The sequence below is a fragment of the Tasmannia lanceolata genome, unplaced genomic scaffold, assembly GCF_043159265.1.
Source record: "Tasmannia lanceolata isolate RefF3 unplaced genomic scaffold, GAP_Taslan_0.1 ptg000015l, whole genome shotgun sequence".
In the NCBI taxonomy this organism is placed as follows: domain Eukaryota; kingdom Viridiplantae; phylum Streptophyta; class Magnoliopsida; order Canellales; family Winteraceae; genus Tasmannia; species Tasmannia lanceolata.
In genome coordinates, this window is record NW_027518692.1 from 28,676,149 (window position 1) to 28,694,613 (window position 18,465).

Here is an 18,465-nt window from a genome sequence, read left to right on the forward strand (position 1 = left end):
GATGACCCTATTTGCAAATTGTGAAACTAGAAGTATATTTTTGCAAATAAAATAAAGCAAAGTAGAAGACCTCTTCTGCAAAACAAAAAGAAGAAAGCGTATGTGACTATTGTCTTCAAAGACTCAAACAGTAAAAATCGAGGGCTCTCACATTTCAGTATCCCATGGCTCCGCCAAGGATTCTACTCTGCGGTGACGTTCTGGGTCGCCTCAACCTCCTCTTCAAGCGAGTCTCAACGGTCTCTCTCTCTCTCTCTCTCCCTCTCTCTCTCTCTCTCTCTCTCTCTCTCTCTCTTTTCTCACATTCAAATATTTTTAGGTAAACAAATCCAACGGTCCTTTCGACGCCCTTCTCTGCGTGGGCCAGTTCTTCTCAGACTCTCCTGATCGTCTTGAAGAGATTTCTGACTACATCGACGGTCCATCTTCCATCCCTCTCCCGACTTATTTTATCGGCGATTATGGCATCGGAGCCTTTAAGATTCTATCCGTGGCTTCAAAGGATCCTTCCAATCTCGGTTTCAAGACAGATGGTTTGAAGATATGCCACAATTTGTTCTGGTTGAAAGGGAGTGGCAAGTTCCCCCTTCTGGGTATTTTACAAATTACTCCCTCTTTGAAATTTTTTTGCTTTAATTTACTCTTTTTTCCTAATTTTTTTATTATTGATCTTTGGAAATTAAGAACTGGGTTTGAATTTTTTTCATGTCCCATGGGAGCGAAACTCACCAATGGATAATATCTTTTTAGAGTTTCTATCATAGCAACTTGTTTCCAATTAGGAACTCCCTCTTTGGTCAAGTTCCCAAAAACATTGTTTTGTTTGTGTTAAGTGAGACTTGGGATGTTGGGAGACTGGCTAAACACAATCTAAACTGACTAAACACACTCTAAACTGGATGCCCCCGTCCCCAACTCAGTGGATAATACCAATGAATAGTATCTTTTAGGAGTTTCTATCATAGCACTACACTCAACTTGTTTCCAATTAGGAACTCCCTCTTTGGTCAAGTGCCCAATAACATTGCTTTGTTTGTGTTATGCAACACTGCCTTCCATTTGCTGGCCACATCAGCATTGCTTTGTTTGTGTTATGCAACACTGCCTTCCATTTGCTGGCCACATCATCATTTTTGGATTAACCAGACACCCTTAAACTCCAAGTAGATCACCCTGAGCTCTCCCTCTGTCTCTTAAATCTTAATTATGTGAAACTTCTTTTCAAGTGCGCAAGTAACTTGAGGTGTGCACAGCTCACCAAGGTCTAAACTAAAGCTATCAGATAAAGATTGCCTGGACTCGGTGGTGGTTGAAGGGGACTCTCTAAACACAATCCATTGTTTTAGTGGCTCTCACAAGCTTCCTTGGAGATTCGATCGCCTATTCGATGAAATGCATGATTGGGTGGGGTCTTCCTCTATTGTCTTTAAGCATGTGCGGATATCCGCCAATGGGGCGGCTGATAGTCTTGCTAGGGAGGGAGTGTCCAAGGAAGCTCTAGCCTTGTTTGATTCCCTCCCCCCTTTGATTTATTTCCTTTGTTTCTCTCTTTCATATTATTGTGTCTTTTCTTTTTGTTTTAATTTGTTTTTATTACCGTGTATCGACCACTTTGGTCTTTTTATTTTGAATGAAATTAGCAGCCATTAAGAAAAAAACACAAGTAATTTTACCCTATCTTCAGCACCACTTAAAAAAATACCATCTGATCCTGATCAATTATTTACAAATGAAGCCAACAATCTAGTGATAGCCAATAGAAAAACAAATAGCAAATTGGTCACATTCATCTAGCCAACATGACCTTACCCGTAAACTAGTGCAATTTTCCAGGATACCAGCATTCCCTGGAACCTTGTCGTCCTCGATTCTAATCTTGCACTCAATGCTCCAATGCAAACACTCCATACTTTTTTCCGTACCAATCCAACATTCTCTGGAACCTCTTCATTCTAAATTCTAATCTTGCACCCAATGTTCCATGGCAAAATCCTTATTTTTATCAATCCGATTGCCCCATCCTTGGTGTCCACCCTATCTTATATCCTCTATCCCGTGACTCCTGTCACATATTAAATCATTGCCACTTCAAACTTTCAGAGCCTTGCTTACATCAATGTTGCTCACTTGTCATTTAAAAAATGTGGAACCATCCATCATTATTTTCTATTGCAACAATATGATTATAGACTGATGTGATCCTGCCCTGAGGAGTTTTTATATTTGGACCACATTCCATTTGGGGCCACTTTCTCTTTTGGGCAAAGATATCGTCATTATATGAAGATGTAATTCATATGAATATTATACATAATGGAAGCGCCACATTTTCATAGTATATCACTATTACAGTTAGGATTTTGGCTTATGTATTTCGGTTGTTTCAATTTTGGTGGGGTGGAAATGTAAACATTTTGGTTGTTTCGTGTAAATTTAAAACTATAATTACAGGAAAGTGTGTCCTCTTAATCTATATTGAAATCTTTGTATGTTTTGCATGGCTAGATCTTATTTTTTTTTCTGCTAATATCATATTATACTTCATATTGAGATGATTTTTGAAGTAGAGGCAGAAGATTGCTTTGTAAATTTTGTTGCTTAAGGTGCTGTAGGCCTTCCCTTATTTTGGATTTTGGACTTCAACTCAAACTTACTACATTTGCATTGGTATGTTCACAAGTAGTTTGTAAATGACTTAAACTCCCGGCGTAAATAGTAGGCTACTTGTATGAAAGATGTTAGTGAGTTTGATCTAATCCTTTCACAAGTAGTTTTCTATTAATCTTGTAAACAACTTTAGCCACAAATTCTTTTGTAGGGTTGTCGATAGCGTACTTATCTGGAAGGCATTCTTCGGATGATCAGCCAATAGGAGTATATTGTGAAGATGACATCGATGCATTGCGAGCTTTAGCTGAGGAGCCTGGAATAGTTGACCTATTTCTAACATATCCTCATTAATTGATTTTATATATTTCTTTTAAATTGTTAAAGTCTTCTCATCGACTATAATCCTGATCACTGTGGAACTGTGGTTAGTAGTTGACAACATGACTTGAGGTGCTTTATATTCACTTGGCTTGTTATAGTAGCTGACGCCCGTTACTCTTGGCCTATGTCACAAATATCATTCTCGGGAATCTCTCGGCAAGGAAAAATCTCGGGATATATTTTTTTTACTTTTTTATTTTTTTGGGTTTATATAAAAAAACAATAAAAAATAAAATTATTTAAAAAATATATAAAATATAAAATTTAAGAAAAAATATAAAATAGAAATATCGTAAAAAATATCAGGATAATATCGTGATATTATTGCGATATTTTATGATAAAAAGTGAAAATATCCCTATATTTTTAAAATCTCTGGATTATTTAGGGATTTTTATCGTTTTATCAAATTGTCGCAATAAAAACGCGATATTTTGAAAATATCAGAGATATTTGTGACATTGCTCTTGGCTTGGTATTGGTTCTATTTTTCAGCTTGTTTTGACTTCCTTGACAAGCTATCACTAATGAATGGCCAAGTGAGATCTTAAATAGAGCTGATACTTCTGATGCTCCACCAGGAGTTTCAAACCCTTCAGGGAGTGATCCTGTCATATCACAGTTGGCTGCAGAGATCAAGCCCCGGTAAGTGATGACTGGAGTTCATTTAATTGCAAGTGTCGGACACTGTATGCAGAACTAAACTGGTCTTCTCTCTTGGGAGTGGGTACTATTATCATTTTTGTGAGAATAACGTTATTAATTGCCTAATTGTGAACTATCACTATTTCCTTCATTCTATTCTTTGCTTATCTTAAAACTAAGATCTGCTTCTCCATTTTTCAATCTAGGCCTCCAACTCTGTTTTACCGATGGTTTTGGTTTTGGATGCGTTCAGTCGTGCTGGAAATGGAAATTTCGTGTAAATTTATGGAAGCGTATGGAAACATATGCAAAATGGATATTGTTTCAAAACATATGCAAATGGACATTTTTTTCAAAACATATGCAAATTTCGTGTAACATGAAGATTCATGAAGTGCCGGGATATGTACAATTACCCACTAAAAAACCATCACATAAGAAAAAACCATCTATAATGGTTTAACAACATTGGACACCTAGTGACATGCGTTGCATGCTTGTCCGATATTTTATTACATATCACATTTACTATGTAATTCATATAAAAATTTATAGATAATACTCACTCCACATTTCACATGCAATTCATGCAAATGTAATTATGTCTTACATATTAGTATAATGGGATGATAGGGTGCCCCCCATTGGTTGTAAATCACCAATGTGCATTAAATGGGATCAAAAGTCAAAGAATATTAGATACATATTGGTATAATGAGGAGTTCTTTATCACGCATTAAATGGGATGATAGGGTGCCCCCCATTGGTTGTTTATCACGCTTCTCTATCTTCCAAGAAGATAAGTTCATCAATCGGCAATACTTCCTTGAGGTTGTGCTAAGAAGTTGACTATTAAAGCCTTAAATTTCAACGAACATTATCCTTTTAACCGGTGTTGCTTCAATTTCAGTTGCATTCAACTTTTTCCAAAGCCTTAAATTCTCCTCTCCTTTGTTATTTTACGGCGTGTTTCCTTGCTCTTCTTCTTTCTGAATGACTTCAGTTGTCATTGATTTGTTGATATGGTTATGCTTTACATATTTCATGTTTAGAGCCGATGTGCTATTTAACATGAAATATTGTTTTCTAGGTCCTAATTTTTATTATTATGAGTATGATGGTTATCTTTTGTGGATAGCTACCACATTGCAGGGACCAAAGGAGTATTTTATGCACGTGAACCCTACTCTAATGATGGAGCTGTGCATGTCACGCGGTTTCTAGGTCTTGCGCCTGTCGGAAACAAGGATAAACAGGTCTGGTTTTGTTTATCACAGTTAATATTGCTGAGAGTTTGTTTTGTCATTACAAGCATCTTGAAATTGTGCTTGTGTTTTGATACAACATGCTATTGAGCAGAGCTAGATGTATATAAACTAGTTTGAGAGTATGATGCATGTGTGAGCCATGGCCCACCTATCCTTAACTAACCTTAGGGTGACTTATTATTTTTTTAATTAAGTCAGTCTTTTCTTTTATCAAAATGTTATTTTAGTTGGACATATATGAGTAATGGTTTGAGTAGAGGGCTTGAGGGACAATTTGTCGTTTTGCTTAAAGCTCCTGATTTGCTTAAAGCCTATTTAAAAATGTTTTTTGAGCATGTTTGTGTTAAAGTCTCCAACAAATTTTTTTAATGAAAAGTCTCCAACAATAAAACAATAAAACATGTTTGAGGGATAATTTGTCGTTTTGTTTCAACAGAAGACTCATTTTGTTTTTGAAAAAGATACCATTTATAAAAAGATGGGATTACAAGTGCACTTCGTCCTAGGGGACGAGTCACTCAAAGCTCCTGATTTGGCAAGGAGATCAGCCAAATTGTTGGCACTTCTAGGAATAAGAGAAAACACGAAAACTCCTCTCATCAATGAAATTGCCACTCTCCACTGACTGATGCTAATCCCTTTCGCCCAGAAAACGTTGTTAGAAGAATCACTTTCCACTTCCAGATTGCCCTTCATCTGGTTCATGAAGATGGTCAAACCACAGTGGAGAGCACGGACCTCTGCTTCTGTGGAGTCCGTAATGCCAATAGGGCGAACAAAGGATTAGATGATGTCGCCCGAAGAGTTCCTAAAAATGCCTCCAAAATCTGCCATGCCTGGGTTGCTAAAAGAGCAACCATCGACATTGATTTTGTTGCCACTTTTATTTGGAAGCGCTACCTCTAAAAATCGTGTTCCAATTTCTAATTACGTTGTCCGCCAAGTCGTCGAAGAAAGATTGATGTTGAAGAGCCGAAGAAACCATTGTGAACCTAATTTTCCTAACCAAGCAATGAGTCTCTACCATAAAACTGCAGGAATTCCTCACCATCCGAGTACTCCAAATGACAGCAAACGGTGTGAGATGCCATAGTATTCGACTGAGAGAGCCAATACTTGTTATCTTCCAAGTCCAAAACAAATCTTGGATCGTATTAGGAAAATTCCAATTAAGAAGACTCTAACAATAAAACATTTTTGCTGAGAATTTCTATAAAAGTTTTCTTAGAATGCTATAATAGGTGGTTTTGGAATGATTCTTATATTCGTGAATTATTCATCAATATAATGAATAATTTGCAAAATTTTGAGAAACTAAAAAATGTGTAGAATATTTTAAAATATCATGGAAAATTCAAGCTACCTACAACCCTTTGCCGACATCATAGGATGTCCCCATGGTTCCTCTTAAGAGCTTGTGGGGCTGTTTTTGCGGGTCTACCCTACACATTTGGAGCCTTTGACATTAACATCCATCACTGATAGATTTGTCTGGCTCATCAGAGAATTGCCACATGGCAACCCTCAACCTTAACCTACCCCGCATGGCCATTGGTAACCTCTATAAATATCTAAAGGATGCAAAGACAAAACAGATCAATTAGCCATTTAAAACTGGAAAATTTTACGACATCCAAGAGGCTCTTCTCAGATCATTCCTGTTGTCCCTTAGGTGCATCCCTCAGTGGCTGGGATCTTTATTCATCATGGAAGGCTTTGCTAAGAAAGGCTAACAACCAGTTTAGGCAGTGTGCAGACCTGTTCTAATTGGTTTAAGGATGTTCTTGTTGTTTTAGAATTTAGATCCTTTTTCTTCTCTCCTTGCTACGCACACCCAGATGTTTTTTTCCTTCCCATTCTATACACTCTCTGGTAGGTACATTATTGGACCCATGGTAATCTCTCATTTGTACCTCACCTTGCTTGATGTATGCTTACCATCATTGTTGGACCACTAAGGACCAATTCCATCTTGCCGAGGGTTAAATAACACCACCGCAACTATCAATACATTAAACCATTCCTATATATATCTGAAAAGGAAACTGTACATAGCTTAGATGTGTTTGTTTCATTTCACTTTCTTAGGCTTCTGAAACACAGTTGGATTACTTCGAACAAGTTTGGCTCAGTTTGGTTATTCATATGAATTGTTATGTGGATAGTGGATGCTAGTGAGCTATGCATTATATATTCTTATGCTTCTTTAGAATGATTGCATTTTCTTGGTTTACTAGAGCCTCTGCATTTGCCATCCTTTTCTTTTTCTACAACACTAAAGTGACCTTGAACCTGTATGGCTCTATCTATAAATAAGAATTAACAGAAGCAAACCACACTCAGAGATCACACTACAGGATTTTTTAAGTTACTCTTATCTGAAAAAAATATACTTTTACTCTATTAGGGCTTTTGGACCATTGCTGTCATTCTCAGATTCATTCTGATTTCCAATTGATTTTCATTATGTTTTTTTCATTCTCAGATTCATTCTGATTTCCAATTGATTTTCATTATGTTTTTTTTCTATACATGAACTAAAGCATTTAAATATTAGTGTATTTCTGTATTTATTTGAGATTAGCTTATAGGCATTTTATAACTCTCTGTAAATTATACATGCATCCCAGAAATTTATTCATGCGATTTCTCCTACTCCAGCATCTACCATGCCAGCTGCGGAGTTATGTATACATGAACTAAAGCATTTAAATATTAGTGTATTTCTGTATTTATTTGAGATTAGCTTATAGGCATTTTATAACTCTCTGTAAATTATACATGCATCCCAGAAATTTATTCATGCGATTTCTCCTACTCCAGCATCTACCATGCCAGCTGCGGAGTTATGTATGAAACCACCAAACACTACCTTATCTCCATACACTGTTTCCGAGAAAACAGATAATAATACAGGAGCGACAAAGCGGATTAGTAATAGCACTTCTGATGAACAGTATTGGCGTTTTGATGTATCAAAGCGTCAGAGGAAGGGAAATGGAGATGGTGAAAGGCTTTGTTTCAAGTTTACATCAACGGGGTCTTGTTCTCGAGAGGAGAAGTGTAACTTTCGGCATGACATAGATGCAAGGGAGCAATATTTGAAAGGTGGCTGTTTTGATTTCATTAACAAAGGAAAATGTGAACGGGGTTCTGCTTGTAGCTTTCAGCACGGGGAGGAAGGTGATGGCCTTTCTCAGAAAAGAACCAGGTAGGTTCTGCGTCATCATGGATCATGTTCTATCATCTATGCATAGTTTTAAATTTTGCCTGAAATCCGAAATTTCCTCCAAAATATTTTGGTTTCAGCCAAGGTCGAAATAAAATACACCATGAATCGGATTTTTACATGATTTCACCAAAATTCCAAAATTTCTACTGAAATTCAAATTTCGTTTTTCACCCTTATTTACAAAATTTCCACTGAAATTGTAGACATTTCCATGGAAATTTTAAAAATACAGAAAATTTAACCTAATTTTACATGATTTCATCCGAAATTTCTACTGAAACATAAATATTTTGATTTAGGTGGTGGCCGAAACCGACACCAAAACTGAAATTTAAAACCTTGGTTCTATATGTCTTCCTGGCTATTGGTGGGCCATCTAGCATGATATGGTGTCAATTTTTTGCTAATCTATTCCAGTTGATATATTTGGCTTTGGTATCCCCTCCAGGTGAATATTTTTGTGAAGCCTGCTGGGATTCTGCATCCATTTTACCAATTATCACTTTTGCAATTGAGTTTCAGGTCCAAGATTGGTGGCGATACTTCGGCGACAGATGGATCTCAGAGAAAACATTGTTGGTTCTGCTTGTCAAGCCCCAATGTGGAGTCGCATCTTATATTAAGCATAGGAGAAAATTGTTATTGCGCACTGGCTAAGGGCCCTCTAGTTGAAGACCATGTACTGATTGTACCTGTTGATCATTGCCCAAATACCCTTTCTCTGGCCCCAGAGGCAGAGACAGAGTTGCACAGATATAAAAGTGCACTTAAGACGTACTTCAAAAACCAGGGGAAGGCGGTTGTCTATTATGAATGGCTTTTTAAACACGGTTTATCAATGCATGCTAATCTCCAGGTAAAAAAGAATTCTCATGGGCCTCAAGTCCTATTTTCTTTACGTTGAGTTAGATTTCCCAGGAAATTTGTTTGTTTTATGTGAAGGCCACACACACGTGCGTGCTTGTGAGAATATAGGGAAAATGGTATTGGCTATCCCTTGTTTTAATAAGAATACTCATCTCTTAACACTTCTCTAATTTGTTGTTTAAGGCTGTCTAAATTCTTTGAAAGATATCAACACCCAATCATAAATGTGTTCCATGAAGTGAAGAATGCCATTATCAAAACAGAGGGAGTGTATACACACCCACACATACACGTTTAAGTTTATTTATATTATTTTTGTCATTATTTTAACTGTAAGCGTATATTTATCTTCTTATTTATTTTCCACTTCTGGGTTGTGTTTATGTAATATTCATCAATTGACTCATACTTTCAAGTTTCAACCACATGACTTTTCTTTCATTCCTTCCATCCCTCTGTCTTTCTCCTCTTCATCCCCCTTTTCTTTCCTTCAATCTCTTTTTTCTTCTTACTCCTTAACATGGTATCAGAGCACTGATCACTTTGATACACACATTCCTCGTAGACCCTTTCTTTCCTTTCCTTGATATATAGAGTCTTGGAAACCTTAGATCATTCTTGTGCTAATCGAACAACATGTCTAGACTTTTCCCTTATTGTGCTAAAACCCAAGTGATGTTTTCTCTTTATGTGTTTGTGTATGCATGGTGGGGTGCAACTCGGGTCGATTTTTGGGAATTCAGGTTGAAATTTTTCCTTAAATCGGGTTGGGTTCGGGTTGATTACAATTCATATTTTACCAAAAGCTCAACTCGACCCGACCCGACCCAAGTTGCACCCTTAGTATATGGATATGTTTGGGTGAATTTGTTCCTCTTTCGTTAGGTCATATCTAATAACGGTGGTAGGATTCTGTCTGATTTGTATGGTGTGCTCAAAAGGTTGTGACAATTTGTCCGATGAACAAGTCTGGATCTTCTAATTCCATATCAGATTCCAGACATGTATTTGTGTCCCGATGTATTAAGCCTAGTGTTTCTTTGCTGTTCTTGTGGGTGAGATTCTCTAGAAGTAGTTGCAGATCTCTGATCATCATTCATGTATGTGGAATCTTCTATGAAATAGTCACAAATTTATGATCTCCATTCATGCACGTGGAATCTCTTTTGGACATCATAGCAATTTCTAAATCGTGTGATTTGAGGGATTGTGGTTTGGATATCACAAGTGAAATTAAACCTACCTCATGCAATTATATGGAATTTTTGAGATTACAACTTACTTTGGTTAAACTAGATCAAAAGAGGATTACTTGCCCCACCCCACCCTATACTTCCTCTCAATAATCACTCTCCATGAGCATCCTCTTCCCCGAAAACGTCAAGCCATTTTCCTAGCAAACCTTTATTCATGTCATTTTCCTAGCAAAGCTTTATTCATTTCTCTTACTCATGATCCCAACACCTCATCTTTTGTACGATTACTCACTATGTACCAACTTATTGGGGGTATATCTTGAAGTCTTCTTTGTCATTCCGGTCTTCCAGATAATGTTCTTTTGTAAGCAGTCCATTCTTTTGATAACACTTGCAGGCCAATAGAACACAGACAACTAATTGACCGGAGGATTCTCTTATGCAAATTTGATTATGGCTATTCTCCCACCCAAGGACAAGATCCCTTTCTTCCATGATGATAATTTTCTTATAAACCTTTCAATCACAAGATCCCAAAGAGATTTGGGTGGGGCATACATTCTACAACAATCGAGTGATACACCGAAAAAATATTCTTTACTCATATGCCTGATGTAGTGAAGAGTCCAACGTTCAAACCGCAAGTACTTTGTTTTATATGTTTTTCTTGTTTCACATATTTTACCCCTGGTTGGTTCTTCTAGTTTGTGGTGTCATAAACTAATTTTTGTGTGTTTGTTGTCTTCATTTGTGCTTGGAAGCATTTCTTTATTTGCCAAATATTTCTATGCCAAAAATTTCTATGTATTAAAAATATGTAGACATCGTTGCATGGTTGAGATAACTGTCAAAATAATTTACTTATGAAGGTAGCATGTTTGGAAATTTATTTGAATTTTCATTCCAATCAATCTGAACCACATCAATGTATTAGCTTTACGAGAAAATGAATATTCATTATTTGGCACCGTATTCTTGTGGTTGCATCTTACATGCATTTTCATAATATGTTTCTTCTTGAGTATGTGTACACTTCGTCAATTACAAGGTACTTTATGGATTTTATGGATGTTGCTTTATTTTTTCATCAATTACAACTGTTCTGTTTATTAGTTAGTATTTTGGTGCAGGCTATTCCCGTTCCAATATCTAGGGCTTCTGATGTTCGTAGCCATTTTATTTTGGCCGCCAAAAAGTCAGGATTTGAATTCGAAGTTGTTCATCCAAGTTAGTTTCTTCCCTGCAATGGCTCTTTTTTTTTCTATGTATTTCATGCCATGGAGGTTGGAGGGCTATGCTTTTTGGATACTTGTGTAGGCCCAACGTACTGTGCCCAACATGACACAATACCAATACTTGGACTAGGATACTTCATGGATATTTCTGTTGGCCAAAATAACTATAAAGTTTGAAATATATACCACTCTCTTCGAATTAACTATAATGCTTTTTGATTCTTATGCCCGTATTTGCAATTATAATTTTGAACATGCGAGTCTTATAGATGCTATTTTAAATTTATTATTAGTTCCATCTTCAAGTTAAATCTAGTTTAAGCTTCATGGATATTTCTGTTGGCCAAAATAACTATAAAGTTTGAAATATATACCACTCTCTTCGAATTAACTATAATGCTTTTTGATTCTTATGCCCGTATTTGCAATATAATTTTGAACATGCAAGTCTTATAGATACTATTTTAAATTTATTATTAGTTCTATCTTCAAGTTAAATCTAGTTTAAATTGTATGATATTTAGTTGAGAACTCCATATGCAATGCTGCTTCTCAGAAACAGTTTATTATGACAGCTTTTAGTGATTCCAACATTTATAGCTTTTAGTGATTCCAACATTTTTAGCAAGTAAATATGCTTTATTCAACAGTACTAGACCTCCAAAAAATTCATTTTATTCTCAATAAAATTATAGTTGGGAAGTACCTCTTGATGGTCAGATGAGCATCTTCTGTTATTTTCAACCTATGCTAGCTTCATTGGCAGATTTTTTTGAATTAAAATTTTTTTTTTGGTAGACTATGTGACTTCCCATGTAGCATTAGAAATCAGGGAGTTCCTTAACCTGTGTGGATTTTGTAGTGTTGGTGATCGGGTAACTTTCTACTCTATTGCGCCAACACACACCCCTGCTTCGATCTGGTAACTTCCAAGCTTGATGTATTCGAAGTCTTCTAGGTCTTTCATTTTGAAGTTCTTTTAGAGATGAGGTTGATCTCAATTATGCTCCTTTCATGTCATGTTTTGATATTATTGTCCACATAGAGGATTAAAGCAATGACTCTGGTCTTGATCTGTATAGACAGAGTGTCGTCAGAAAATGGCTGGTCAATATCCACATAACTTCACTGATTTTTTGGACCATAGTCCAGGACTTCACTTCAATCCTTATAAAGGAGTAGTCTTGACGCACATTACCATCTTTTGTAAGTGATGGAGGTAAAAGCAAATACACTCTTTGATAAAGCCACATAGAAAAATGCATTCTTGGTATCATGTTGGTATCGCTGTTGGAAGGGATCTCTTTTAAGAGGATGAGCTTAGAGTAGAGTAAATGGTTAGAGAGGGGGTTCATGGAGGAAGAAGTGTGGCTATCGGTTCAAAGCATGAAAAAGGATAAGGTTCCTGGGCCTTGGGATTTATCAAAGGCTTGGAACCAAGCAGAAATGCACAATTGGTGTCACATCTTCAATTTGCAGTTGGCACTCTTATCTTCTTGGAGGACTTTGAGAGGGATCTAAAAAGAGTCTTTAAATGGTTTGAGATGGTATTAGGCCTAAAGATTACCTTCTCAACAATCTCAGTTGCGCAGGAATTAAGATGCAACATGTGTGAGGGGATGTGCACCATTCTAGGGTGTAAAGAAGAAGATTTCCGATCACCTATCTCGAATTCTCATTGTTGTACGCCTACAAGTGGAAGTGAGGAGATATACAACCATTCTTGGGTGTAAAGAAGAAGACTTTCCGATCACCTATCTCGGACTCCCATTAGGGTGCGACGTACGCAAAGCCGCTCTTTGGGATCCCGTCGTGGGGAGAATGGAAAGGAGGCTTGCGTCATGAAAGAAACGCTACCTATCTTTTGGAGTAAGAATTACATTGATAAAGGCAGCATTGTCCAACTTATCGGTATATTCCTTGTCACTCTATAAAGTGCTGTAAAAAACGTCAAAAAATTGAAAAGTTTCAAAGAGACTTCCTATGGGAAGGAGGGGAAGGAAGAAAAAGCTAAGGCACCTAATGAATTGGAAAAAGGTAAGTAGATCGAAGAAGTATGAGGGTCTAACAAGTATGAGAGGGTCTAAGAAGTATGAGGGTCTGGGAGTTGGAAAAATAAAATTGAGAAACAATGAACTACTTGGAATTGGTTTCTGAGATTTGGGGAAGAGAAAAATGCTCTGACACGAAGTTATTGGTGATTACGATCCTAAGTGGGGGCTTGCCTAGGTACATGACTAGGTGGAACCCAGCCTCGTATGGACATGTTTAAAGGGCTTAGCCTAATGGGTTCCTCACCTGGGACTTTTGGTGTATTAGTTAGGTACTTGACATTTGGAATCAGAACAGCCACCTCATTACGTGTTCGAGTCTGGATACCTGTGGAGAGGACTACGTGGAAAGGGCTTACCTGGTAAGAAGACCATAATGAAAACCACTAGAGTGAGCTTACCACAGAGTGGGCCGCCGCGGAAGGAGTGACATGTGGAAAGGGCTACCTGAAAAAAAAAAAGGATTGAGTGAAAGCCGCCGCGGAGTGGGTCATCGAGGACGGCAGATGCGGAAGCGTGGTGGAATTTTACGATCCTAAGTCGGGACCTTCCTAGGTATAGGACTAGACGGAACCCGAGTAGAAACCTTTCTTTAGGAAAAAGCTTGGATGTGTGGAGGTCCATTTGTGAGTCTAGGGTCCTTGTATGAACTCTTAGTTAGGTTTAGAGTTTGGAGGGAGATGGGCCAAGATATTGGTTAGACCTATCGGTAGGATAGCCCTTGTTATGCCATGCATTTCGGAGTCTATTCCTGTTAGCATCTAATAGGGAGGCAAGAGTAAGAGATTACATAGAAGGGGGATATTTTGTGGTCGCTTAGGCTTAGGCGCAACCTTAAGGATAACGAAATAGGTCGTCTTTCCATCCTTTCTTGTCACTATTCTTGCTATTGCTCATCTTCATCGGATCGTAGAGTGCGGATCCCAGCCCCTATCAGCTCACTCTGGTTCGATCGTTTGTTTTACAGGTTGGCTTCTATGAGCATGCAAGCATTTAGAAATCGTGGGCAGTGGTGGCATTTGCTTGGACAGTGGCAAAGTAAAAGATAAACACACTCGACTGGTTGAAATGAAGGAAAATCCTCATAGCTAGTGTGTATGCTTTGCAAACATAGTGAATAATCCTTGGAACACTTAATGGTACATTGCCCTTTCTCTTAGCGCATTTGGATGTGCTTCATTAAAAGTTATGGATTTTTGTGGCCTCTTCAAAGCTCCATTAAGAACATTCTTTTGGATTGAGGTTTCGGAAAAATTGCACTAGATATCAAGGCTGACCTCATTCATTGGAGTAGGAGTGGCAAAGACGTGGCTTCCTAAAGTGTTGCCGAAATTCTAAGAAACTGGAAGGTGATAATTTTTGAGAAAAAGATAAGAGCTAAAGTGACGCTGAGGTGGTCCCCACCTCGTCCTGCTGGATCAAATTGAATTTGATAGGCGTGTAAAAGGAAACCCGGGGTAGGCAGGTTGGTTGGATTTTCCGAAACACAAATGGTCATACATTAATGGAGTGGATAAGGAGGAAGTGCAGATTATTCAAGTTGAGAGTTTATGGATGCAGTAACTTGGTTCCAGATTTCGGGTTGGATAGTTGCCAGATGGACATGATTTTTGTCTGTATTTTTTTTATAGTTCTCTCTTTTTTTTAATATAAGTGGCTGCATTCTGGGGATTTTTTTTTTCAGGGGTGGGGTGTGTGTTGGGGTTGAGATTGTTCCCCGGGAAGCAATCACTTTTACCTGTATGCATTTCTGGGTTAATACAATTTCATCGATTAAAAAAAAAAAAACATGCTGACTAATACAGCCACATGATCTAGAACACTCGAAGACAATGGCAATCAAAAGGTTTTCTACTAATCTGTTCTGAGCCCTGTCTGTTCCTAAGCAACCATGCGAGCTTTGTGTATCTCAACCATTTCATCAACTCTATATTTGACCTTAGAGACCACTTGTACCCAACAAGCTTCCATGAGGAGATCGACAAATATCCAAGTTTCATTGTTTTTTAAAATTTGCCAAATACCCCAGTTAAAAAAAAAGCATACAGGAAGCTTCTAGGTATTACATCTTTAGGCTTTTCTTGATAAGGCATCATAAGAAACCCAGGGAACCAGCATCTGTGCAACTCTCTTTAGCTGCTAATAATCAAATTATTTGAAAAGCCTAACTTTTAGACCAATTGCGTTAAAAAAAAAGCATACAGGAAGCTTCTAGGTATTACATCTTTAGGCTTTTCTTTATAAGGCATCATAAGAAACCCAGGGAACCAGCATCTGTGCAACTCTCTTTAGCTGCTAATAATCAAATTATTTGAAAAGCCTAAATTTTGGACCGATTGCCAAATTGCTGCTTTCTAGGTTTTTCCTATAACAGCCATCAAAATCTTAAGAATGGTTCATAATGACAAAGGGTACCTGAAATTTTAATTTAAAATGTTACAACAGCTTGTTCCATCAAATGTTACACTTCAGTCTCTATTTTAAAATGAAGCAACTTATGTTTCTCTTGGTTGTTCTTGCGGCAGGCAGACGTTCTAGCGAAAGTAGAAACTTATTGAGGTCAAAGTTCGATGAGAAATCGAGTTTCTTCTATGCGGAACTCCCAGAGGGTACGATATTGTCATATTCTGTTGAGGACAAAGAGAAATTCCCGGTCCAGTTTGGACGTGAGGTAATTAATACTAACACGCTTAACCTAATATGATTTGCCATGTGTATGTAACTTGCAAAATATCTATCACTTAACTACTTCATCTTGCTGGAGTAATATGTGATGCTTCTTCCATGATATTTTCAGGTTACTGATATACGCACTTCCATGTTCTAATAATTGCACTAACCCACCTTGTCTTTCACTATTTAATAAGTTGTTGAAGCTTGGGACAATTTCCAAAAGAGCTATCATAGGCTAATTAAGAAAGAAAAGGCAAGGTGGGTTAGTGCAATTATCAAAATGCGGCGGTGCAAATATTAGTAGCCTATTTTCTTCCGTCTGTGAACTATAGTGTGCACGTATTGATTGTTCTAGAAAAGAGCAGTTTTGCCAAATTTGGCTCATTTCCTCCTTCATGTTTAAGGATTTTTTTTGATGAACTGTTTTTGGGTTTCATATTGCTTTATGTAATTCCACCACATTGTGTATGGACATAATTGGATTGCATGTACTGCCAGGTCTTCTCTTAATGCAACTTAGGCTTAGGTTACATTACATATCTCCTCCAATTTTGTGATCTACTGTGTAACTCTTTTGTAGTTTTTTTTTGTAAACAGAACCCTCTCTTACAGAAATCAAGTTTAGATACTTAATTGATAATCGTTAACATTTTAAGAAAGAAATACGTGCTGCTTTTGATACAGTATGTGAATGATTTATTGTGCTGTCAATTCGAAATCTTCCGGGTTGGGTGAAGAGAAAGTGGAGGAGTTTACTATGGTCATTTGGCGTTAAAATGTATGAAACTAGTGAATATTGTAAGTGGAGTTATAGCAGGATACCCAGGAGCACGACAGGGCTGGTGTGGCCACCCCCTCTGCGGTCTGTCTCAGATGCAGGGCGAACGGAGAGGGCCGTCCTAACCCTGGCATCCTTACTGGGCATCCTTGTATCATTTTTTGTTTTGAAACTAAAATATATTATTCATTTACTAGTTGTGTGAGGGGTGCAGTTCTTGTGTATTCTCAAGACTCATGTTTGGTCTTTTCTGCAGTCCTTTCCCTCCACTTGCAATAACCAAGGATTTAAATGTCGGTTTCAGCCGCAACCAAAAACTGATTTCTTTTGGTTTCGGCCGAAATCATGTAAAAAATTCTATAAAATTTCGGTTTTCAAAAAATTTCCACCAAAATTTCTAAAATTTCGGTGGAGATTTCATTGATTTCAGTGGAGATTTTGTAAAAATGGATAAATTCCAACCAAAATTTCGGCGAAATTCCAAAATGTCACTTCGGTGAAATTTCGCCGAAATCTTATACTTTTCCGATTCCATGTAATTTTGGTGTCGGTCCAAACTGACGCCGAAATCTCGGATTTCGGCTAAAACTATGGCAATAACATTTATCTTATCTTCAGTTCTAGTGTATTCTCATTTCTCAATAGTATCATGTATGGTCTTTTATGCAGTCCTTTCTCTCCACTTGCATTAACATTGTATCTCATCTTTTCCTTGCAATGAATGAGTAAACTCTTTAGATAATATGAATCCTCTGAGATGGGAATTATTTGCTCATGTGGAACATTTTACAGGTTCTAGCAAGCCTGCTAAACGTACCAGATAGAGCTGATTGGAGAAATTGTAAGCTTAGTAAAGAAGATGAAACACAGATGGCAGAACATTTCAAGAAGCGATTTGAAGAATTCGATCCAACCAGGTGATTTTTCACCATTACATGGTTTGGGAACTCTTTTTTTTTTTGAATGGTTACATTGTTTGGGAACTATTCTCTAATTTAGTGTCAGACGTTGATCATCATATGTTCACTAGTTGGTGTATCCCATGCATGAATTTTATCATTCATCACCTGTATCTGATGATTGTAATGTCTCTCATTCTTCGCTCTCAGTCAGTAAAAAGTATGTCTCTTGCATTATAGTGTGCCTTTTTAGTCGTCAAATAAAGAGCCAAGCATGCAAACAAAGGAAAACTAAAGTACAGGCACATCTAAAATAAGATGTTGGCCTGATCTTATGTTCATCAGCTTTGTGGAGCCCTTCTTTCAAACTATGGTTAAGATCAATGGATGTTTTAGTACAAAACCTAATTCAAAGAGATTGGCTTTGCTTTGGCAATCGACCTGAGGATTTTTGGATTGAAACAAAGCACTTTGGAATTTACCTTTAAAAAAAAGCACTTAGGAATTTAATTGGAGAACTTTTGGATAAGTTTGCAATTTAATTTTCTGGATGAACTGCCTTATAGATTACACTAGATCAATATAGATTGGCATTCAGTCAAGCATAATATGAGAATTTTGCATTTTTTT

At 37.3% G+C, this 18,465-nt stretch overlaps 1 protein-coding gene across 2 annotated transcripts; it reads left to right on the forward strand.

The window, feature by feature from the left end:
* The first annotated feature begins 82 nt into the window (after positions 1–82).
* On the forward strand, positions 83–18,072 carry LOC143846080 (CwfJ-like family protein / zinc finger (CCCH-type) family protein). Of its 2 annotated transcripts, XM_077354490.1 has the most exons (10): positions 83–239; positions 320–593; positions 2,819–2,946; positions 3,515–3,636; positions 4,775–4,892; positions 7,697–8,115; positions 8,659–8,992; positions 11,330–11,426; positions 16,011–16,156; positions 17,729–18,072. In XM_077354490.1, exons 1-10 carry the CDS (start codon positions 165–167, stop codon positions 17,855–17,857), a joined length of 1,842 nt encoding a protein of 613 aa, XP_077210605.1. In that variant the 5' UTR covers positions 83–164; the 3' UTR covers positions 17,858–18,072. The 2 variants fall into 2 exon arrangements, with proteins under 2 accessions (XP_077210605.1, XP_077210606.1); XM_077354491.1 differs by lacking the exons at positions 2,819–2,946; positions 3,515–3,636 and having other exon boundaries at positions 4,789–4,892.
* Positions 18,073–18,465: the final 393 nt, after the last annotated feature.

Excerpts from the sequence above, each read along its gene's own strand:
- LOC143846080 (XM_077354490.1), top strand. The coding sequence starts at position 165 with ATGGCTCCGCCAAGGATTCTACTCTGCGGTGACGTTCTGGGTCGCCTC. Across the intron at positions 594-2,818 it reads TGGCAAGTTCCCCCTTCTGG|GGTTGTCGATAGCGTACTTA; the intron begins GTATTTTACAAA and ends ATTCTTTTGTAG. Across the intron at positions 2,947-3,514 it reads GAATAGTTGACCTATTTCTA|ACTAATGAATGGCCAAGTGA; the intron begins ACATATCCTCAT and ends TGACAAGCTATC.